Source organism: Diospyros lotus, chromosome 8 (assembly GCF_014633365.1).
Source record: "Diospyros lotus cultivar Yz01 chromosome 8, ASM1463336v1, whole genome shotgun sequence".
In the NCBI taxonomy this organism is placed as follows: Eukaryota; Viridiplantae; Streptophyta; class Magnoliopsida; order Ericales; family Ebenaceae; genus Diospyros; species Diospyros lotus.
The window spans coordinates 28,162,114-28,187,512 of NC_068345.1; the positions used below are offsets into that span (position 1 = coordinate 28,162,114).

The 25,399-nt window shown below is 33.5% G+C and overlaps 1 protein-coding gene across 1 annotated transcript; it reads right to left on the bottom strand.

The window, feature by feature from the left end:
* Window positions 1-1,527: 1,527 nt before the first annotated feature.
* Window positions 1,528-10,027, bottom strand: LOC127807116 (lecithin-cholesterol acyltransferase-like 1). The gene is made up of 2 exons (XM_052344752.1): window positions 9,543-10,027; window positions 1,528-2,496 (listed from the first exon to the last, which is right to left on the bottom strand). Exons 1-2 carry the CDS (start codon window positions 9,932-9,934, stop codon window positions 1,590-1,592), a joined length of 1,299 nt encoding a protein of 432 aa, XP_052200712.1. The 5' UTR covers window positions 9,935-10,027; the 3' UTR covers window positions 1,528-1,589.
* Between the last annotated feature and the right edge of the window lie 15,372 nt (window positions 10,028-25,399).

A 25,399-nucleotide genomic window follows, 5' to 3' on the forward strand; every position in this document is an offset into this window, starting at 1 on the left:
TTTTTCTGCCCGTTTTACCTACGTGTCGTGTGCTGGGCCCTGCAAACACGTTGCATAGGGCCCACCGACCTTGTGTCCTTATCCGCTTCTCTATTCTCCTAACATCTTCAGATGTCACTGCGGTTGCAAATGGGCTGACTTGGCCCAGCCCAATATTCTAAGGCCATTCCAAGTTCAGGCACGACTCTTGGGCTTAGCTGGCCCACGGCTTATCCATTGGACTCTTTTAAATTAAAATATTCTTTTGTTTTTTTTTTGCTCAAGAATTTTAAGTTAGAACTTCAATCTTTATTAAAACTTTTATTTTTTATGTTAATTAATGTGATTAAAACCATAATAGTATAAAGAAAAAAGATATTTGGTAGTCATGTTTGGTGTTAACTAATGATGTTAGGGAAGAACATATTTGAAAGTTTATTAAACCATCTTTATAATTGTATTTTAAAAAATTGCTAACAATTTAAAAAAAAAAAACAAAAAACCAAACCCTAATTGTAGGGTCCATCCTTGGGCCTATCCTATAGCCTGAGCCATTATAGCTAAGCCATAAGACTCCCAAGTTAAGATTGCGTTCTCTTTACTTTTTAATTTTCATTTTTGAGTTTTGAATTTATTTTTAGTTTTTTGTTTTGATGGTCCATTTTTAAAAAATTAAAAACGCGTTCTCTTTGTTATTTTGAAAAATTATTTTTCAAAATAGAAAATTAGAAAACACGTTCTGTTTGAAATTTTAAAAATAAAATTTTAATAATATTTTATTCAATAAATTCAATTATTCTGTAAATTAAAAATATTTAATATTAATATATTATTAAAAATATATATACATTTTAAAATTAATGAATTTTGTAATATTTTTTTCCATTACAATAATAAAATAGAAATAAATAAATAAATAAATGTGTTTTAAGTTTAGAGTTTGTTTTGGATGAAAACAATCAAAACAATTTTTTGTTATTTTGAGTTTTCTTTATAATTTTTTTTATTTTCAAAAATACATTTTTAAATGTAGCAAAGAGAACGCGTTTTTATTGTTTTAGAAAATCAAAAATTAAAAATGACTTAAAAATAGTAAAGAAAATGCAGCCTAAATTACTCCCCAAAAAAGAAAAGTCTAAAAAGCAAAACACGCTTACCAACAGGGTTGTTAAAAGAGATAAAAAAAGATAAAATTACCCCCGTCTACTTTATAAATTTGTAAAGTGGGTCACTGTTGCTCCATTTTCTCTCTTCCCATGGCTATTGCCTCGTCGTTGTCTTTGCCTCACCAACCCTCGCGACAGTCAAGGAGGCAAGGTGAGGTGGTGAGACGATGGCAACGGGGTGACAAAGGTGAGGCGAGGGCAAAAAGGCACAGCAGTGGGGTGAAGGCAGTGATGAGGCGGGAAAGAATGCCCCATTTTACAAATTTGTAAAGTGAATAGGGACAATTTTATCTTTTTTATAAAGCTCTCTCAACGTCTCTGCCCTGTAGAATGACTCCCCCAAGAGATACACCATGCAGAGCAGCCATCCTTAATCAAAGGGTTAAGAAGGAGCTGGATTCAATTATTTAACATGCAAAAGATGATTTACATAATGTGACATGATTAATGATTAGACACCAGAGGACCCATAAGTTGGGAATTGATGGAACAAATTTCTGCAACTATTTCAGCAACTGCAGCTTCATCTTTCAGTAGCTCCGTGTGAGAAACCCCAGGCAGCCTAATGAACTTGACGCTTTGATTCTTATCCCTCGCCCATTCCGATTCCACCGCCTCCAAGCTCACCTTGTTCACCGTTCCGTCCCCGTCGCCGTAAACCACCTCCGGCTGTCGATCAAACCCCCCCTCTCCATACAACAGAGTCTCCGGCGTCTCCACGCCGGTCCCAATCACGCACGTGACCGGCACTTCCGACGCCGGAAGCCGTTCGACCAAAGGCAGAATCCGAGATCTGTAAGGCTCCACCCCTTCCGGAAACCCTATGTCGTTCAAAAACTCCGGAATGTCACTCGCCGTGTAATTCCTCGCCGGCGTGATCACCAATGGCTTGGTAAACAATCCGGGTGCGGGCAAGAGCCATAGATTGCTCTCAGAGCTTCTCTGCTCGTCTCTCACGGTTAGCGGATTGACCAGCGGCACACCGAGGGTGTTGCCGGAGGCGAAGGTGAGCATCACCTCTGCCGAGCCACCCCACGGCGCCGCCACCGCGACGAAGTGTTTGACGTATTTGTGGCGCCAGGACGGCGAGTTTCGGGCGAGGAGTTGGAGGACGAAGAGGCCGCCCAGGCTGTGGGAGAGGAGGATCACCGGCTTGTTGCCATTGGATGCGCTTGCTTCCTCGATGAGGTGCTTTAGGTCTTGAAGGAATTGGGAACCAACTCTGCTTGGGTGGCCTTCCGCTGCCAAGCCGTACCGGAAATCGTACGGAGCTCCGAAAAGGGTCTCGCCGTCAACATAGCCGACTTGCTCCAGAGATTCAACCAGCGACGCCATGTATTCAGTGAGGTGTCTGTGCAAGTAAGTGGAATTAATAGAAATAATAACTAAATTGACTAAAATTAATGAAAATAACTAATTTTTTATTCAAAATAACTATTGTTAAGAGAAAGTAGTAGAAGTTTAATTATATTTTATGAAGTGTAATTGTCGGAAAATAAGGTTTATTTTTATACAATTATAAGATTTATGATTTATTATTTTCTTTTTATAGTTATAATTGGTTTGTTTTTTTAGTTGTATTATCTATTAGTGGGCAAAAGTTATGGCCCTCAAGTTTATTTTATGTTTAGATTAGTAGTTGGGTAGTGGATCCTTAATTTAAGGAAGTGGAGAGTGCTTCTTCTAAATTGTATATATGGTGAGATGTAGAGTGGAAATAATATTTTTCTTGTCAATTTGTAACACGGTATCAAAAGTCATATGAGCATCCAATTTTTGAAGAAACTAACATCTCATTCCACGACATTAAACCTATCCATCTTGTGACCTGAGAAGTTCAAGTGCAATTCATCCAAGAGCTATATCTACCTCAAGCAAAGAAGTAATGCCTCTGAAGCACCAATTACAGTAATTGTTTATGGGGAGAACAAAAACAATTTATCAATTGAAGAATTGTAGAACAAGTAGTCTATAGGTTAAATAGTAAGAACTATTTGAAGTGGTCTCAATTGGTCATATTTCTGATAGGGAGAGACAAGCTAAGCCATCTATTTGGTACTGGACCTAAGTAAAAAGATCTTACTTTCAAAACTTGGGATGAAGATGATTCTATGGTAATGCTTTGATTATGTAATTCTATGCTTCTTAAGATAAGTGACACTGTGATGTTTTTAGGTATACCTAAAGAAATTTGGAATGTAGTTAAACAAACTTATTTAAAAGTTTGAAATGCAACCCAAATTTATGAGATCAAAACTAAGATCGCAGCAACCAAGCAAGGGAACTGTTCGATATTGAGTACTCCAATTTCCTACAAATTTTATGGCAGGAAATGGATTACTACCAATGTATCAAAATAAAATGTAGTGAGGATGCTATCTTACTTAAAAAGTTTGTTGAAAAAGAAAGGATTTATAAATTTCTTACTAGCCTAAATATTGAGTTTGATGTAGTGAGAGTCCAGATACTAGGGAAAGAGGATTTACCATCTCTAAATGAGACTATAGCCATTGTCTGAACTGATGAAGGAATGAGATGAGTCATGCTTGAGATTCATACCATGGAAAATTTAGCACTAATGACAAGATAGATCCAGCATTCTAGTGCAGAACATCAAGAGGATGAGAGTAAAAAACCTACAGATGTGTCACAATCAAACAAGGACCCTTTGTGGTGCACCTATTGTAAGAAGCCTAAACATATTATAGACAAGTGTTGAAAGTTACATGGAAAACCACAAGTTGAAGGTAAAGCACCAGGCAAGTAGAAGATGCAAGAGCATGCCTATGTGACTAAGACACAACAGGTTGGGGAAATTGAGCATTTAGAACTGGTGATTATTGAGTTCAACATGGAAGAAATTTCTAAATTGAAGCAACTGATTGGATCCCTAGAGAAATCTATTGGTTCAGGTACATGTACCATAATCTCTTTAGGTATTTCCTCATTTTCTCATGCACTAAATGCCACAAAATACCGCGCTCTCAAGTGCCTAGATTATTGACTCAAGTGCCACCAATCATATGATCTGTTCTTCTTACAAATTTGTGTCATATAATCTATGTTCTAGCAATCGAAAAATCATCATTGCTAATGGTACAACTACCACTGTACCAAGTCAAGTAGATGTTTATATCAATGAACATCTTACCTTAAAGAATACCCTATATGTACCTAAACTATTCACTAACCTTATTTTAATCCAAAAACTTAGCTCAAATTCTAATTGTAGAGTGGTTTTTCATCTCTCTTATTGTGAAATTTAGGAGCAGGACACGAGGAAAATGATTAGACACACTAAAGAGAAGGAAGGTCTTTATTTCCTTGAGGAACAAAGTAATGGACAGAAACGTAGGCTAGCCAAAATATCTCCTATGTCATGTATGACTGAATCCCCTTGGTCTTGCAAAGAGAAGATTTGGTTACAGCATTTTCATTTTACTCATCATTCTTTTAATGTTATGAAAATTATGTATCTTTTATTATTCAAAGGATTAAATGAATTAGACTTCCAATGTGATAAATGTAAATTTGCAAAACATAGAAAGGACATCATTTACAATGAATGTTAAAAGAAGTCATTTTCCATTTGCACTTATACACAATAACATTTGGGGTCCATCTCTTATTCCTAATGTTATGGGGTCAGTGGTTCGTGTCATTTATTGATGACTACACTAGAACCACTTGAATATATCTTTTAAAGAACAAATCATATGTCAATTTTGTAGTCTCTATTTTCTATAATCTGAGTAAAACTCAATTCAATGTTGATATCAAAAGAGTTAGATCAAACAATGTTAGAGACTACTTTAATTAGTTCCTTGCTTTTTATTTTTAAGAAAAAGGCAAAGTCCATGAGTCCTCTTGTGTAAACATTCTATAACAAAGTGGGGTAATTGAAAGAATGGGCATCTCCTAAATATCACTATAGAGCCCTTTTATTTCAAGGGAATATACCAAAACAATACTGGGTGGAAGTTGTCTTGACTGCTACTTTTCTTATGAATTAACTGCCATCAAGGAACCTCAATTCTAAAAGTCTTGTTGAACTATTGTCTCAATTTTTTTTCCACGAGCTTCAATCTCTAATGCCCTCATACCTAGAGTATTTGGGTGTGTAGCATTTATTTATCTACACTCTTAACAAAGGGGGAAACTAGATCCTATGGCTCTTAAATGTATGTTTGTGGGATATTCATCTATTAAAAAAGGTTACAAGTGTTTTCATCTTCCAATCAATTTTTTTTTGTATCAATGGATGTTACATTTGCTGAACAAATTAAGTATTTTGTTCAGGAGGAGACCTTAGTAAGTGAGGAAAATGATAGAAATTTGTTTTTCCATGAGTTCTCTTTATTGTCTACCCCTATACAACAACAACCTATTGCTTCATCCCTACAACTTGCATCTAACTCTTAGTCCAAGCCTCAAGAATAGATAGAAGAAGTGTTAATTAAAGAGGCTAAACTGCGTCCACTCCAAGTTTACTTAAGAAGGAAGAAACCTAGTGCCCATTCAACACTTGTTCAAGTATCTGAATCAGCTCCTAAACTTGACATTGAGAAAGCTGATGTAACTACTTCTACTTCCATCTATCACTACAAGAAAAATAGCGACGGAAATTCCGTCATTAATATTTTTAAACATTTTTTTAATTTACGACTGAAATTCCATCACTAAAAAGTAAAAAAATTAAATAAAAAATTAAAATTTAGCAACGGGGTCATACCCGTTGCTAAAAAATAAAAAATGTAAAATTTAGTTATGGGGTCACCCCTATCGTTAAAAAATAAAAAAATATATATATAATTTAGTGACGAGATCACCCCGTCGCTAAAAAATAAAAATAAATTAAATAAAAAATTAAAATTTAGTGAAGGGGTTACACCCGTCGCTAAAAAATAAAAACAAATTAAATAAAAATTTAAAATTTAGTGACGGGATTATCTCGTGGCTAAAAAATAAAAAAAATTAAATAAAAAATGTAAAATTTACTGACGGGGTCATAGCAGTCGCAAAAAAATTAAATAAAAAATTAAAATTTAGCGACAAGGTCATACTCATCACTAAAAAATAAATAAATAAATAAATAATGTAAAATTTAGCAACGGGGTTTGTCGCTAAAAAATAAAAAAAATTAAATAAAAAATATAAAATTTAGTGACAGGAACACGCCCATGGAAAAAAATAAAAAAATATAAAATTTAGCAACGAGGTGTGATCCCGTCGTTAAAAAATAAAAAAATTAAAATTATTTAGCAATGAAAAATTTTGTCACTAAATAATTAAAAATTTTAATTATTTAAGAAATTTAAAATTTAAATTTAAATTATTTAAACAAATATAAATATAACTTTTATGATACTCTAAAATAACTAAAAATTACATTTAAACATATCATAATAATTTTTACTAACATTAGTAAAAATTAAACTAATAATTTTTTAAACATATTACAAATTAAAATCAAAATAAGAACATAATTTTTCATTGTCAATATAATAATTTATAAACTTTTATTTGAATTAATAATGAAATAAAATTAAAATTAATATTCATTTCCCTCTACTAACATTAATATTAAAATTAATATCATTAAATAAGTTTGAGAAATTTTGAAGTGTAAATATAATTCTGAAAAATTTAGAAGAGAATACTATAAATATATTTTATACACATCAATAAACAATGAGGCTTTCAGATCAACTAGCTTGCATGTGGAATTTGGTCATGAGAGGTTGGGGATTCGAATCCGATAGAGAGCTTGAGATAATAGCTGGGAGTAATATCCCACCGCGGCCATGTGGTGCACATGAGGGGGAAAGGCGCGTATGCAGGGAGGCCATGATGTTTAATTTTACCAGCGTGCTAAATTTAGTGACGGAATTCTATTCCATCACTGATTAGCGACGGACGATAGAATTTCGTCATTGATTAGTGATGGAATTCTATTCCTTCGCTAAATATAATCAATCGCTAAATATCATCGCTAAAATTTAGTGATGTCAATTTTAGTGATAGAACGTGTCCGTCACTAAATCCGTCGTTAAATAATTTAGCGATAAAAATTTAACATTTAGATATGGAATTTTTCGTCACTAAATGCTGAATTTTTTGTAATGTATCCTAATGAAGTTGAACATGTCTCTGATCTATCTAATTCAGCTGATATTGACCTACCCATTACCACTCGTAAAGGGACCAAAACCTATACAATGCACCCTATGCACTTATTCATGTCTTATAAACACCTGTCTCCCAATCACAAAACCTTCCTCACCAACATTAGCTTAATTCCCATTCCAAAAACAGTATATGAGGCATTAAGTAATGAGAATTATAGAGAAGCCATGAGGGTAGAGATGCAATCACTTGAAAAGAGTAAGACATGGGATTTAGTGAGATTGCCTAAGGGAAAAAAACTAGTGGGGTCTAGATGGATATTCATTGTTAAGTACAATTCAAATGGGTTATTAGAAAGGTACAAGGCAAGGTTGATGGCTAAGGGTTATACTCAAACTTGTGGTGTGGATTACCTTGAAACTTTTGCTCTTGTTGCAAAAATGAATACCATAAGGATATTGTTATCCTTAATTGCAAATTTTAGTTGGAAATTATAACAATTTGATGTGAAAAAAAAAAAATATCTTTCTACATGGTGATGCAAAGGAAAAAATTTATATGGAGGTCCATCTGAGAATAAGTCAAACAAAAAGAAAAGATGTGGTATGCAAGTTAAACAAATCCCTATATGGGTTGAACCAATCTCCAAGAGCTTGGTTTGAAAATTTAACCAAAGCCATGCTCAATTTGGGATACAAATAAAGCCAAGGAAATCATACATTATTCATAAGGCATTCAATTGCTAAAAAATTATTGTTTTGTTGGTTTATATAAATGATATCATAATGATAGGTGATGATTTGGAGGGAATGGAAAGTCTAAAGCAATGCTTGATAAAGGAATTCAACATTAAGGAGTTGGGTAGGCTAAAGTACTTCTTGGGTATTGAAGTAGCTCACTCTTAGTAGGGTATTTTTATATCCTAACAGAAATATATCCTAAATCTATTAACCGAGACTGGTATGCTAGGATGTAGGCCAGCTGAGACTTTTATTGAGCCTAATAATAAGCTAGGTAATAGTCCAAATGATGCAATAACAGATAAAGGTCTCTACCAAAGATTAGTTGAGAGACTCATTTATCTATCACATACTTAATCGGAAATAGCATATGTTGTGGGAGTGGTTAGCCAATTTATGCATAATCCTAAGGAAATACACTTGAAGGTTGTACACATAATTTTGCATTATCTAAAGGTCACACTAGGTAAAGGAATCTTATTCAAAAGAAGGCAAGAATTACCTATTGAAGCCAATACAGATGCTAATTATGCAGGATCAATAGTTGATAGGAGATCAACATCTGGATATTACATTTTTCTATAGGGAAATATTGTGATTTGGAGGAGTAAGAAACATAATCTAATGTCAAAATCAAGTGTAGATGCTAAGTTCAGGTTCATGGCACTTGGGATTTATGAATTACTATGGATTAAAATAGTCTTAGAAGATCTGAAGGTCAAATGGAAGGATCCTATGAAACTGTATTGTGATAATAAATCAGCCATTAATATTGCACACAATCTAGTATAACATGACCGCACTAAACATGTGAAAATTGACAAACACTCTATAAAAAAAAAGTTGGAAAGTAGTTTAATTTGTATTTTATTTGTACTTACAAGTAGTTAACTGGCAGATCTACTTACCAAATGCCTTCCTAAAACAGCTTTTCAAAGGCTAATAAGTAAGCTAGAAATGAATGACATTCATTCTTTAATTTGATGGGGAGTATCAAGAAATAAGGATCATTTTTACATAATTATAAGATTTATTATTTTTTCTATATAGTTATTGATTTATTTTTCAATTGTATTATCTATTTGTGGGCAAAAGTTATGACTCAAGTTTGTTTTATGTTCAGATTAGTATAAAATAAAGTATATATATAGTGAATTGTAGGTGGAAAATAAAATATGTTGTTCCTGCCAATTCATAATAGTATGGGTGCGTTTGATAGAGATGGAAAATGAGAGTAAAATTCATTTTTTATCTAAATTTCAAAAAATTTCATCAAATAATTTTTTTTTCCTTTATAGAATTCAAATTCTATCTTAAATAAAAAATTAAAAATTTTCCTTGAAATCAAGGAATTGGAACTCCTAAGAATAGGGTGAGAAATAAAATTCCTTAGAATTAGAATTTCGCTTCACTTTCTACTCTCTTGATCAAACACACCGTAATGTCATTGTTATGATAGATATTTATTAACTTAAAACTTATGCTTGCTTAATGATAAACCAAGAGGGGTTGCTTACTTGAGATTGCTTACTTGAGAGTGGGATTAAGGTAGAGGAGGGATTGGGTGGAGCCGAACCGGGAGACCCTGGTCTGAACCCCGGGGGTATTTCGGTAGTCATCCCGGTGGTGGTCGTAGTGAAGCGTCATCCGGCTAGCGAAGCAGCGCGCGTAGGGAGCCAACAGCACGGATAAGTCGAACCAAAGCCGAAACCAACCGTCCTCGTCCTTCCTGGGGGGGTGACGGCGCGTGCAGAAGAGGCTCGGCGGCTTGTACTCCGCCGTCAGTCGGGCCTCCAGCTGGTTGCCGCCGTTGCCCGGCACAAGGATCAGAGGGTGGAGGTTGGCACTCGCCAGACACGTATACAGCATCAAGGCAATTGACACCGCCGCCAGTTCGACGGCCAACCCACGATCCTTGTTCATCTCATCGGCTCACGCTGGAATTGGAATTGGATCTGCTCTTTCTTCTTTTGAACGTGATGAGGGTGCCTTACTCCTCACTCCTCCATTTATTCTATCCGTAACGTATGGTGCATAATCTCTCACGTCACTTAAAACGAATAAACCTATAAAAGTATACAAATTAGAAATGACATTATTTAATTTAAAGACTAGCCGGAAATGTTGGATTACCTCTTACAAAATATAAGATATTTAAGTCATGATTAAAATAATTTAATTATATATATAGAAAAAAAAAATTGATAGAATCTCTTATGAGAGAATAAATGAAATGGAATAAATAAGGGCATACACTGAGATTCAGAAAATCGAACAGAATCAAGATACTGGGTTTGGTTTTGGTTCAACATTTGCAAAAAGTTGAAATATTCAGTTCAAATTCAGCTATGTGGGTTGAGAAATCAAGTAGAGTTGAAATTGTGAATTGAGTCAAAACCCAATCCAAATTTAATATATATTTTTTTATTATCATTTCACCATCCCAAATAAAATACATGGATCTAGTCTAGTCCCTTAATTAGCTTTACAAAAACCCTAACCTCATGTGGCCTCTATCCTCTCCATGGGAAACCCTTATATTTCTCATCTCTCATTCTCTCACTCCCCCGATTGAAATGCTCAGCCCACCATCCACTAGCCATTAAGACTCACTGTTGTTTTTCCAAATCTGTTATCACTGATAACTGAGCAAAGAGAAAAGATAAGGTCTCGCTAATGTCCACTTAATGAAATGTATGTTAAGTATTAAACTTGTATCCAGGCTATTTATTGCATATTTATTTCGTATATTTGTGTCTATGTAGTTCTCTAAGTATTGGGTATATGAGAAGTCAATGTTTTGTATTTATATATTTTTGTTGGAAACTAAATGCTAATTGTTATGATTTTAGATCGAAAACAAATCACGAACAAACTATCAATCTTACAAACGAATATAGAATTTAACATGAAAAAACCAAATTAAGAAAAATTAAGGATAAAAAAAATAAAATATTACTATGATGATATTACTACTACAAAAGTGATATTGTTACACTAATTCCAAGACATTGGGCACCTATTTATAAACCTAAAATTCATTTGTAGATGTACATAAGAATTATATCCTGATTAAAAAATAAATCAATAATATAAGGGCCTGATTTATTTGTTATTTTTAGTCCATTTTGAGTTTTTAATTTTTCAAAACATTAAGAATGCATTTCAAAAATTTTGAGTTTTTACCACATTAAATTTTTCAAAAACGCATTTTCGAAAACAACTAAAAATTTTGTAAAGGAACCCAAAATAACAAGGTGTTTTTAGTGAAAACACACTCAAAACTCAAAAACACGAAAAAGCTAGCCTCTTCCCCAACCCCTCCAAAATCTCACAGATCTCTCCATCTCTCTCTCTCTCTCTCTCAAGCATTGACTGTTGACCGAGCCTGCCATCTCTGTCACTGCCATGAGCCATCATTGACCTCGCTCGCCACCACCGAAAGCCACCGTCAATCGCCTCCCCGACTATTCAATCTTGTTGGCTCTCTCCTGTCTCTTCTCTTCTCTCGATCGCCCCTTGCCATCTTCATCACCTCCATGAGCCACCGTCAACCTCACCCACCACCGCTAAAAGTCGTTGTCGACTGCCCCTTTGCCATTCGATCTTGTTGGTTCTATCATCTCTCATCTTTTCTCTTGATCGCCCATCGCCATTAGATTTGACCATTGGACCTTGCTGATTTTTGGGCATGTTGGTCGATGGGCCCTTGGGTGTTGGGTGGTTTCCTCTGATCACCGAAAACCATAGGCCATGGTGGCCGGTGGCGACTAACAGTGCGTATAGGTGTTGGCAAAAAGTTAAAAGTTAGATCTACGAAAATCTAATAGCTAAACCTAGCTCATTTTTGTGTATGTTAACCCTCTTGGCTTAGAGTTTCTAATGGTAGGCTCTGATCGTGTAAATCTCCGACCAGCGATGGTCTTCGGTGACGGAGAAGGTGCAGGGCGCTAGAGAATAGAAGAAGAAAAAAGAAACACAAAATAATTTTTTAAAATTACAAAGCAAACGTGTTTTCTATTTTAAGAAATAGATTTTCAGAATGATAACAAAAATGCGTTTTCAAAAATCTTAAAACAAACATTCAAAATACCACATAAAGAACACCACCGCAAAACTCAAAACTTAAAACTCAAAATTGAAACATGAAGAGAACACCACATAAGTCTTCGGTTTAAGATAAATCCCAATCGTAGTCAAATTTGATGTCCTAATCGCAGTCAAATTTTAGGATATCAAATTTGAAGTCTTAATCACGGTTAAATTATGAGTTTCAATCTCAAATAATTTAAATTTTGGGTCATAATTATCATAATCTCCACCTTGACACAAAATTCAAACATGGAATTATCCATAATACTTTCTTCTAATAAAATCACGAAGAATTAATCTTCTTGACGAAAACCAACCAAATTCACACTACGATCATTGTAGTAGATATCTTCAGCCACACTCAAAGTATAAACAGCCAGATCAGCCTCAGTATACCTTTGAGAAGGTCTGATATTTCTTCTGAGTTTATATTTAGCAATACAATATTCTGGTGAACTAACACTTTCTTTTAGGCTTGACTTAATCTGCGATGATGACTCAGATCTATGACTCTTATCAATTTTAAGCTCCACCTAAATGTCAAAACTCTGCTGACCTCTAGGGTTAGATTCTTTTGTAGACGAATCACGAAATATAACAATTTCATCAAAAATATCTCTGTTAATGACAACTTTAGATGCTTCTGAATCTCATAATTTATAACCCTTAACACCATATTTATAACCAAGGAAGATACATTGTTTAGACCTTGGTTCTAATTTTTCATCATCAATGTGAACAAATGCAGGACATCCAAAAAATTTTAAATCATAATAGTTTACAGGAGTAGCAGACCATACCTCTTCTAGAGTTTTCTTATCAATGAAAAAGGAAGGAGACCGATTAACCAAAAAATGTGTCATGTTTGCAAACTTAGCCCAAAATGACTTAGATAATCAAGAATTAGACAGCATACAACATACATTTTACATTAAGGTTTTGTTTATCCATTCAGCTACACCATTATGTTGTGGTGTATCTAGAATTATTAAATTCCTTAGAATTCTTTCTTTCCTGCAGAAATCATTAAATTCATTTAAACAAAATTCTAAACCATTATCAGTGCGAAGATGCTTAATCTGTCTTTTGGTTTGTTTCTTAATCATAGTTTTTCACTGTTTGAAAGTAGAAAAAAACATTAGTCTTCTGTTTCAAAAAGAATATCCAGATTTTCCTTAAAAAATCATTGATAAAAGTTAACATATATCTAAAACCACCTTTAGAAGGTACTTTGGCAAGACCCCAGAGATCATAATGGACATAATCCATTCTCCATTTCGTATTGTGAATACTTTTATTAAATCTGACTCGTTTTTGCTTACCAAAGACGCAATGGTCATAGAACTCTAGTTTTTCAGTACTTTGCCCTTCAAGAAGTCTTCTTTTGCTCAATTCAGTCATATCTATTTCACTTATATGTCTAAGATGCATATGCCACAATTGAGTGATATCAGTATCAGATAAAAAAAAATAGAAACAACAACATAACCTGTAATAGTAGAATCTTGCAAAACATATAATTTATCATATTGCTTTTTCCCTTTCATTACAACAAGGGCACATTTACTGACCTTGATGACTCTACATTTATCAATGAATTTGTATCCATTTAAATTAAGAGTATTTAATAAAATAATATTTTTTTTAAGATCAAGAACATGTCTGACATCAGTTAAAGTTCTAACAATGCCATCAAATATCTTAATTTTAATTGTTCCAATGCCATCAATTTTACAAGAAGAACTATGAAACGTGCATGTTGTATCAATGATCCAATATTCACTAAGCTTAGTAATTTCATTAGTTACCACCATAAATTTCTCATCACTATTGTTATCTTCATTAACATTGGATTCACTTAAAGTCTCTAGTTGTTTTCCTTTTTTTTTGTCAGATTCCTATCTCAAAAGTTTGTTCTGTAGTTTAAAAGACTCATTTTTTATGTGTCTCTTTCTCTTATAATAATTACAGGTTTTATCTTTATTTCTAAACTTAAATATACTTTTTTCTTTGCCACTAAAATTTATATCATGTATTCTCCCTCTAATCAACAGACCATTTCTCTTATTTTTAGAATTTTCCAATAGTTACTTATCAATTTTTTTTTTTGAAAACAACGCATCATAAACTCCATCTAAGATGAGAGTGTCACGACTATAGAGTATGATATCTCTGAAAATTAAATACGAGACCGATAAACGTACTTTCCAAATTAGAAACAATTTTTTTGAAGGCTGTTAAATATGGCTTTCACTAAACGTACTTTTTTCCATTCGATGAGAATATAGCCTTTTCTTTAGATATAACTTATTGATTAAGTTTTTAGTCATATACAACTATTCCAGTTTCAACCATAGAGCAACAACGATTTTTTCTTTCAAAACATCTTGTAAAATTTGATTTAATAAATACAGATGTATCTGAGATAAGGTTTTACAATCCTTGTGTTGTTTTTCTTCGGTACTCTATGATTTTGACATTTTATCAAAGCCCAAAAGTGCATCATCTAAATTCATTTGTGCCAAAATTGCACGCATATTAATTTGCTATAGTGAAAATTTAATATTCCGATCCAATAATAGAATGGTCCCGTTTGTTGCAGCTTAATTAAAGAAATTATAGTTTATAACTTCTTAGATTATAGCTTCTAAAACTTAGAATAAGTTGTGAATCTGTTTGCTGCAGCTTCTTAAAAGTTGTAGTTAAGTAGTTGTGGTGTTTGATATCATAAGCTGTAAAATAACTTATTTTTGTATAATTGTCCATAATACCCTTAGTAGTTATAGAATGATAATTTAAAAATTAATTAGTGTATATGTATAAGTTTTAAGTGTTATAAAAAAATTAATTAAAGTATAGAGAGAGAGGAAGATGACGAGAGAGAAGAAGAGATTTGAAAATGGAGATGGCGGTGGAGAAGAAAAATCCATGATTGCGTAGACAAGAGAGTAATTCTTTGCTAAAAATAAAGGCAAAATTATCATAAAAATGTAATTATTTAAGCAGAAGTTGTAAAAGCTGGGGTACCCCAGCTTTAAAAAAGCCAGCTTCTACCCCTTCTAAAAGCTAATAAAAGTTATAAGTTAGAATTCTATAAGTTAAAACAAACACTACATCCTAATTTTTTTGAAGTTATAAACTACAAGTTGTAGCTTTTAACCTGCAACAAACAGAGCCAATATCATATTTCAAAGTAGCCATTATAAAAATTAGATAACCTAAAAAAATGTCAAACATTTGATAAATAAAATCTTAATAGAAAATAAACCAGAATAGTGAATTTGTGCAGCAAATCTGGGTGAACTTGGGCTGGATAGATCTGGTGGGTTGGATCTGGTTTGATGGGTTATAGATCTGAACTGAACAGATCGAAAGCAGATTTGGATCTTGGCAAATCGGGTGGATCTGGACCAGATCTGTCGAACCTGGGCAGGATTTTGGTAGGGACCTTGAAGCTTCATTAATGGCAGATGATGTAGAGGGTAACAAAGCAACTTGACCGATGGCAATAATGACCTGAGGGTTGACGGTCGTGCAAGGAGCAAGCCGATGACCAATGATGGCAAAGAAAAAGGGAGGCTAACGATCGACGACAATGGCAAGGCTTAGGGCAAAACAAGTCGTCGGCAATGGTCATCGTGATGCAGGAGGGAGACAAAGAAGATGATTGGAGTAAGTTGACGGCAGTCAGATGAAGAAGTGGTGGTGGTTGATCGTGACCGCGAAGTAAACGACTGCATTTGAAAAATGCAGAGACATGATGGGGGAAGGCCAAAGAACAGTCACAATGGTTGCTCCAAAGGCTGAAAATGATGGCAGTCGACAACAAGGAAGACAGGCTTAACGGCAATTGACGGAGCAATGATAGAGGGCAACGTAGGTGGCGACGGCTGCGACAGATAGGGCAACGTGAAACCCTAGCAAGCTCTTACTCTTATTCGTATGTGTCTTGATGAGAATATGTTTGAAAATATTTCTATTGCTACGAGAGATTATTTAAAAATTCTTTTAAATGAAAAGCTAAAGTGGTAAAGGTTCATTTATAAACCTTAGAGGGCTGAATTTGAATCTTTGAAAATGAAGAGTTCGGAATAAGTTGAAGGATGTTTTCACTAGAGAATTGGTTATAACTAATCTTTTGAGGAGATATGGAGAAAACATGGAGGACATTCGGGTAATTGAAAAAATTATTTGGTCATTGGAATCAAAATTTGATTATGTTGAGGCAGCTATTAAGAAGTCAAAGGACTTGGAATCAATGAGTGTTGATCAGCTCATGGAATCCTTAAAAGCCCATGAAAAGAAAATTAAGAAGAAAGAAGAAGTTGCTGCACAGGCTCTTCAAGCGAAACTAAGTTTGTATGAAAAAGGAGAAGAGAGTGAGAAGTTTGTTGAAAGCAGAGGAAGATGTAGAGGTCTTGGTCATAGCTCACAACATAGTGGTCGTGGAAGAGGAAGAGAAGAAAGACATTTCTCAAGAAATGAAGAACAAAATTTCAGGCACCAAAATTTAAAGGGACGTGGAAGAAATGGAGGCGAAAGGAAATTTTCAATAAATGAAAGGTAAAATTTTTGGCACCACAATTCAAAGGTGTGGTCAGGGTCGACCTAAGATCTTGGGGGCTCTAAACAAGTTTATAAAATAAAATTTTATTGGGACCTTAGATTTTTAAGACTTTAGATTGAATCTGATATTAACGAATTACATGATTGACTTTTAAGTTTTAAAAATTTAATTAAAATCTTTCAAAGGTCCAATGATTGAAATATTAATTTTTTTTTTACAAAATTTTGATACAGAAATGAAATTTATTGTTTAAAAAATTATTAAAATGTAGAAAAATTTGCTAAGGCATTAATTTTTCTTACAAAATTTGTGGAATTGGTATTTATTATTTAGCAAACATTAAAATGTAAAAAAAATCACTAAAGTATTAATTTTTCTTATAAAATTTGTGAGATTGGCATTTATTGTTTAAAAATCATTAAAATGTAAAAAAATTCAAACGTGTTGGTGGAGTGATTTGAATTAGTGACCTGAGAAACTTTTAATTTACAACCCATCACTTTATCAACTAAGCTCAAATAAAATTGGTGTAAATTATATATTTTAGCACATATTTATTATATATTTAAAATATATATTCAAAACCTAAACTTAATTTTTGAGGGACCTTCGATGGTTGGGGGCCCCTAGTCGACCTCCTTGGTCGCCTACCCACTGGGCCCACTTAAGTGTGGTGGTGACTAGTCTAGAAGGGGTAATAATAGAAAGTCTGGGGTTCAGTGCTACAATTGCCACAGATATAGGCATTTTGTAGTAGATTGTAGAAATAATTCAAGAAATGATGAAAAGGCAAATTATGTGGAGACTCAAGAACAAGAAAAATCTACTTTATTGTTTTATTGCAGTCAAGATGAAGAAACGAATAAAAAAATCTGGTATCTAGATACAGGAGGAGCCAGTAATCATATGATTGGTAACAAAAATTTGTTTTTGCATATAGATAATTCTGTACGAGGGAGTATTCCTTTTGATGACAAAACAAGAGTTCCAATCATGGGTAAAGGTGACCATTCTTATCAAATTAGATAATGGAGATCATGAATTTATTTCACATGTTTATTATGTTCCTACTCTAAAGTATAATATATTGAGTATGGGGCAACTTTTGGAAAAAAAGATATGAAGTAAATATGAAGAAGAATAGGCTAGTTATGAGGAATTAATGGAGAAGAAAACCTGATTAGCAAAAGTGTCAATATCATCGTCAAATAGAATGTTTAAACTCGAAATCAATACAAATTGTGTAAAGTGTTTGAAGGCTTTTGCAGGTGATGCTTATTGGTTATGGCATCTAGAGATGGGAAATGGCCTCTGCGGCCCATGGGCTGGCCCGCCTCATAGCCCGTCCTGCCTAGCAGAATAAGGGCCGTGCCGAGTCAGGGTTATCTGGCCCGTAGCTCGGCCCGGCCCACCAAAATGGCCAATGGGCTGGCTCGCCAAAATGGCACGGCCCAGCTCACAAAAAAATTAAAAAAATATTTAAAAAATTATGTTTATTAAATATTTAAACATATCTTTAAAAAATATGTTTAAACATATTCTAAATATAATAATTAAAATTATACAAACATAAAAATTATACATATTTAAAAAAATTATAAAAATTTTACAAACATAAAAATTATGTTTAAAAATTATAAATAAATGGCCCATGGGCCGGCCCAGAAAGCCAAGCCCACGGGCTAGCCCTACCTAGCAGGCCCACGGCCCGGCTTGCATGGCCCATTTATTAAAGGCCACAGGGTAGTGCCGGGCCCCAATATTCATTGCCTCGGCCCGACCCGGCCTGGCCCATCTTTCTCGTGAGTTAAATTCGGCACGACCCACCAAATAGGTAAGCCAAGCAGGAGGGGGCCGGGCCGCCCATTGCCCATCTCTAGTTACATCTTAGGTTGGGACATTTAAATTTTGGTGGCTGAAGCTCTTGTCAAAAGAAAAGATGGTGGATGGATTATCATTCACACAACACCCAAATCAGCTTCGTGAAGGCCACGTTTTCAGCAAGCAGTTCAGGAAGACTTTCTCAAAGGAATCTTTCAATAGAGTATCACAACCACTTCAATTGGTGCATTCAGATTTATGTGAGCCTATTACACCAGTTTCTTTTGGTAACAAGAAATATTTTGTGCTATTTATAGATTATTATTATAGTCGCAAATCATCGATGTATTTCTTTGAAAGAAAAATCATAGGCATTTGAACTTTTTAAAAAAATTAAAGCTATCGTGGAGAATGAGACTGGTTTGAAAATCAAGGCAATGAGAACTAAATGAGTAAGGGAACTCACGTCAAATGAGATTAATAAGTTTTGTGAATTTTTTAACATTTGACATTCTTTAACTGTTCTAAGATCACCTCAGTAAAATAGTGTTGTCCAGCAGTAGGACAAGACAACTTAAAACATGGTTTATAGTATGTTAAAGAGCAAGATGATTCCTTTGATCAGTAAAATAGTGTTGTCCAGCAGTAGGACAAGACAACTTAAAACATGGTTTATAGTATGTTAAAGAGCAAGATGATGCCAAAGGAATTTTAGGCTGAAGTGCCGGCATGTGCTGTGTATTTATGTAATTAGTGGCCCATGAAAGGTGTCTAGAATATAACACCCCAAAAGGCTTGGAGTGGAAGAGCAAATATTTCACATTTGCAAGTGTTTAGCAGTCTTGCATATGCTTATATTTCAAATGAGTCAAGAACCAAGTTGGATGACAAAAGCGAGAAACTTGTGTTTGTTGGGTATGATGCAAATTCTAAAGGCTAGAAGCTCTACAATCCAACAAGTGGGGAAGATTGTTATGAGCAGGGATGCTGAGTTTGATGACAGTGGCTCATGGGATTGGAATGTTCAGAATGAAAAATATGACTTCCCCCCCTATTAATTTGATGATTATTCTGGGAGTCAGGATTAGCTTGCTGCACCTTCATCACCACTAGCAATTCCATGCACATCGCCCACAACTCAAGAAAATTTATCTCCATGAAGCAGTTCCAAACATCCACGCTTGGATGAGGAGCTTAAATAACTGAAATTTACGTTTAAACAACAGAGATGTCCAACATCCTCAGTGTCTTTTACGTGTCACAGCTACAAAAACTCATAACAAACCCAACACATGAGATTCGAGGGAGACAATCTAGTTTAGAGATAATTTTACTTATTTGGAGTCACTTGAGCAAATCTCTGATCATTTGAGTAAATTTTTAGGAATATGGTGATCTTCTTAGTCAAGATTCTATGAAAAAACCATCTTGAGAAAAAAGCAACATCGTAGATCAAGAATCTCACTTATTTGAGAAAATGAAAGTAGCATACCCGTGTCGGATTTACCCAATGCGAGCATACCGAGGGTGTGTGGGGGTAGGAGGGCGGTACTCCCTCTTTCTGATTTTATCCATATCAGGCAAACGTTATATTATCCATATCAATTTCGATGAAAATAGAATAATAATACTCATTGTATTCTTCTAAAATGTTATGGTATTTTGACTTATTAATAAAATTAAGCATTTTGAACGAGTGTTAATCTATGCTACTTGCAGGAGGCTGAGTATAAGTCGGTAAAAGTTTTGAAAAAAAAATATTTAAATTGTGACACGGAAAAATATCCTAAAAAGGGAGGTGTTTTGGATTACTTGTTGGAAAAGTACCGGTGATGGGTTGTAACCGTGGTGGCAATTGCAGGCAGTTGTGGATTATTAACAGGCGGTTATGGCATCCAAGTCCGTGGTGGTTTCCCATGTCGCGGAGGACTCACGGCGGCCACACCGACAACATGGTAACTGACCACCGTAGTGAGGATGATTGCTAGTGGCAATCGTCTTATCTGGCACAAGTGCAAGGACAATAGATGCAGCGATGTGACTCCTCGTCTTCCCGATGCCAGTAACTGCACAGCTGCTACTTGCAACGCCCATGGCGGTTGCAACATCGATCTGCCCAGGCACCGATATAAGCAGTGGCGGAGACGCCGGAGGACGACGTCTGCAGCAATGGACGTGACTCCTTGCCTTTTCTGGTGCCAGCGACTGTAGTGTTGCAATGTGCAGCGGCCATGGCGGTTGTAGTGGTGAGTAACCCCAGCGGTGGCGGAGATGCCGGAAGACGGCATATGCAGCAACGAGTAACGACTGTGGGGAGATACAAACCCGAAGGGCCTAATGGTTTTGGGCTTCTATTTTTAGTTGGGCTAATTAAATTGGAAAGCCTTTTGGTTGTTTTAATTTTGTCAATTGGGTTGTTTTTTTTTTTTTTATGTTTTAAATTTTAATAGATAGCCTTATTTCTATTTCCTTTTAAATTAAAACAAATAGATGGGCCATTTTATTTAGATTATGGGTTTGGGCCAAACTAATAAAAAAAAATAAATTAAACCTAAATCTGAATGAAAGATATGAAACAAATAGTATAAGTAATTAATTAAACTCTTATGAATTTTCATTTAATTATATGAATGTGATATTATATATTTTATTGATTATGAATTCATGTGAATTATATTTAATTCCATAGACATGAATGGTTGTTAATTTTACGTTCATATCTTATTATATGCATATTGAGTAATGAGAAGTGGTTGGAGAATACGTTATTTCTTGTCTAATAAATTATACACTATGAAATTAAAAAATATTTAAATATTTTGTAGTAAATGATGATTGGGGACTCAGTTAACTTTTGATTTTGTTCCTAATGTTTGATTATTTTTTTTCTTTAATTGTCATAAGGTGTAAAAATAAATATGTAATGTCATGTGTATTTTAATTTTAAATGTCTCTGTGTAATTTAACTAACACATGACATGAAGAATATATCATAGTTGATCTTAACGGTAGTGAGAGGCTAAATGGTGACAATTATGATATTTAGCATAAGAAAACTCAGGACATCTTTGGAGTAGCAAGATGTGCTCGAGCTACCCAAACCATTACTGATGATGGTGAGGGCACCACAGCAAGACAAAGAGATGAATAAGAGGCCTATTTGACATGGAGCAAAAAGGATAGAAAGGTTTCAATCATCCTACTTAGCTTCATGGAAAATGACCTCTTAATGAAATTTGAAAGTCTTAACCTTTGCAAAAGAGTTGCGGTTCACTATTAAGGACAAGTGTAGTTATTACAAAAGAATTAAGAAAAAGTAATCGTAGACAAGTCGCTTAATATTTCGACATTGAGAAAACGACTTACATAGTCACCCTTAATGGTCACGATGAGTTGAAAATTGTGGTTCAGGCTTTCTCATGTCTTGTTAAGGTAAAATGGAGAAAATCAATGGAAGAAGAAATGGAGTTAATGGATAAGAATCAAGTTTAGGACTTGGTTATGTCATTTGTGCGAAATGTCATTGAGAGCAAATGGGTTCTCTAGATCAGAAAGAAGACAAATGATACTATTGAGAGATATAAGACACGTATAATGACGAAAAGTAGTACCCAAGAAGGTGTAGATTATGAGAGAACATTTTCGTCAATGGTAAAATTTACCTCAATCACCTTATTCTAGCCATTGTTGTATATTTAGACTTGGAATTACACTAAATAAATGTTAGAATGACTTTTTTCAATGGAGAATTAAATGAAAAAATCTACATGCATTAGCGTGTAAGTTTCAAAGTTTAAGATCACGAACATAAAGTATACAAACTCAAATGATCAATATATGGCCTTAAGTAGTCATTGGGACAATGGTACTTAAGAATTCAATGTGATAATTGATTATGGACTTAATATAGTCAAAGTAGACAATTGTGTTTATATAAAATAATCCAAAGATAAATTTATAATTTTGTTCTTATATGTTGATGATATACTAATGGTAGGGAATAATGTTGGAATTCTTATTACCGTTAAAGAAGGATTGTCCATTAATTTTGATACGAAGAACATGAGAAAAGTAGATTACATATTTGGAGTCAATGTCAAGACCCTATCTCAGAGCTCCCGTTATTAAAGGATTCTGAAAGAAAATCTCAAAAAGATTAGTATAGATAAACACTCGAGTAAATAAATTATTATTATTTTTTATAGCAGAAGCAAAATTAAATATTAAAATTTAAGTTTATTTAATACAAATATTAGGAGCTTATTTATTTATAACTCTTAAAATGTTCAATTACAACATAATAGATTGTGACAATTTTGCCCCTACACTCGAAATACTCACAAAGACATTTTCGGTCGAAATTACTCCATATACAAGACTACCCCACAAGAATCAAACTCCACTAGGTTCACTCTCAATCTTTGCTTTCCATTTTTCTTGAATGATGTTAAAGCAAGTATGAGCCATAAGGCCTAACAAGTATAATTTAAAATGAACGTGAATCAAAATGAATCAAAGCATTACAGAATAACTTAGCACATTATGTGCACCCATGCCATGCTTTTACCCAATCAGATAACCTTATGCATATACATAGATGCACACATATGGTCCTTGGGGCCTACATAAAACATTCTGGTACCCAAAACCCTACAAGAAAAAATGCATATCTGTAAACAAATTATTAAATGTGGATTGAAATTCTTCTTCGTATTAGCCTTGTTCCTATCAAGTTTATGTCATAAAACCCATCAACTATGAGCCAAAACTCTCTCACGTCAAGCTTTTGTCGACTGAGTTTAAGGGTACCTTGTGAACATAGTCCGTCACCCAAATTAATAGATACGCAAAGTAATTATTATGCACACGTATTAACTCGTAAATATATATAAATTCATGTATGATCACATGTTTTCAAATATTCCACGCACATGACCATATATGACCAAATGATATATACGCAAATGTAACCTCAATGATGACCAACCATAATATTAAATTAGCAAATGTATATATGATTGACTGACACTCATATAAGATGCAATCACACTTACTTTAAATGTGAGAACCCAATATAAGAGATGTATCATTCCTTTGAGAATATAGGGTGAGTCAAACTTTATTTAAGTCTTTTGAATGAGATCATCAAGTATTTTAAAAAGAACAAAAATTTAGAAATAATAATTAATTTTTTTAAAAAAAAAATTAAAAACTTGCATCTGAAAGAACAACAATATAAGAACTTGCATTTGAAATAAAAGATAAAAATATAGAACTTACCTCTGAAAAGAAAATAACGAGAAAAGAGAATTTGTCTTAAATGCTTTTCTTTTGATTATTATTTAAATGGAGTTGTTAAAGTGTTACAAGTGAAAAGAAGTGAATTTGTACTATGAAGATAAGGAAGAGAGAGAGCTACACCTTATATAGGCGCAGGGAAGGGGGCTGCCGGCACCTCTTTCCTTATATATAAATATATATACACGACACGCACACAACACCCGTGACTCCCTTTTATCTCTTTTTTTTTTTAATAATATATATTATATATAATAAAATAATATATATATTGAGCCCTCCCCCTCAATCAATTTTAAAATAATAAAATAATCTCTTTTTTTTATTCTTTCTTTTTTTATAATAATTTATTATAATATAATATTATATATATATATATATAGATGGGGCAGCTTCACGTGAAGCTGCTCTTCCCCCGATCTTTCTTTATTTTATATATTAAACTATTATTATATAATAAAATATTATATATATTTCGCGGCATGAAAATGACTCAATGAATTATTTTTTCGTTTTTAAAATATTTCTAAAATATTTTTCATTTTCATTTCGAACTCTGTTTATGTTTATATTTAATTTTTTTTTTATTTTTACATTTTCATTTCATATTAAAAATATTTTTTATTTTTATTTTCATGCAATATACTACACACAAAGGTTCACATGGACGTTCCCTTTCGCGATTCTTATAATTGCATGTGCCTTCCATTGTTTTCATTTTTTTTAAATTAAATAATTCTTTATCTTATTAATTTTTTTAATAATATATGTATAACTATTACACATATAATATTATATAAAAATTAACCACACTATGAGAATAATTCTCATAATTAATATTTAACTTTTTAATAATATATATATATTTTACCAACACTTTTACAACTAATGATATTTTATTCTCCATTAATTTTTAATGAAATAAGTATAGTTATTTTGTCCAAAAACGACGAAATAGTAATCAAAATGCTATAAAAGATCGACAATTCTAATTATGCATCGAAAATATGTCATTAGGGTTCAAGAACCTAAATTTTTAAATTCTTCATTATTTACACTCTAGTCCCTAAACTTTTACAAAATTATAAAAATGTGTTTGAAAATCAATTTTCATGAAATTTCACACACAATCCTAGTTGATCATAATCATGCATATTCCATCTTCAAACATTAAATATAGTGGCTCAAATTCATTGATCAATAAAAATGTGTAACACATGTGAAAATATTGATAAAGTGATTCAAACCCCATTAACGGGTCGTTACAGTCAAAATCCAAAGGGATTGCTCAAGGAGTTCTTGCACTATCTAAAAAATCTTATATTAATAAAATCTTTGTATGATTCGCATATCAAAATCAAACAAGTTTAGTCTCAAAATATGTCCAAATACTCCAGAAAAAAATAAAGATATGGAACGAGTTCTATATAATAGTGCTATTGGAAGCCTAATATATTCTATGATGTGCACCTACTCGATATTTTCTATATTGTGGGATTAATCAATCAAATGTTGGATGGTCATATTAGCAAACGGTCAAGAGAATTTTGAGATACTTAAAAGGCACCGTAACCTATGCCCTATGTTTCCAAGAAAAAGACGTGTTTGGA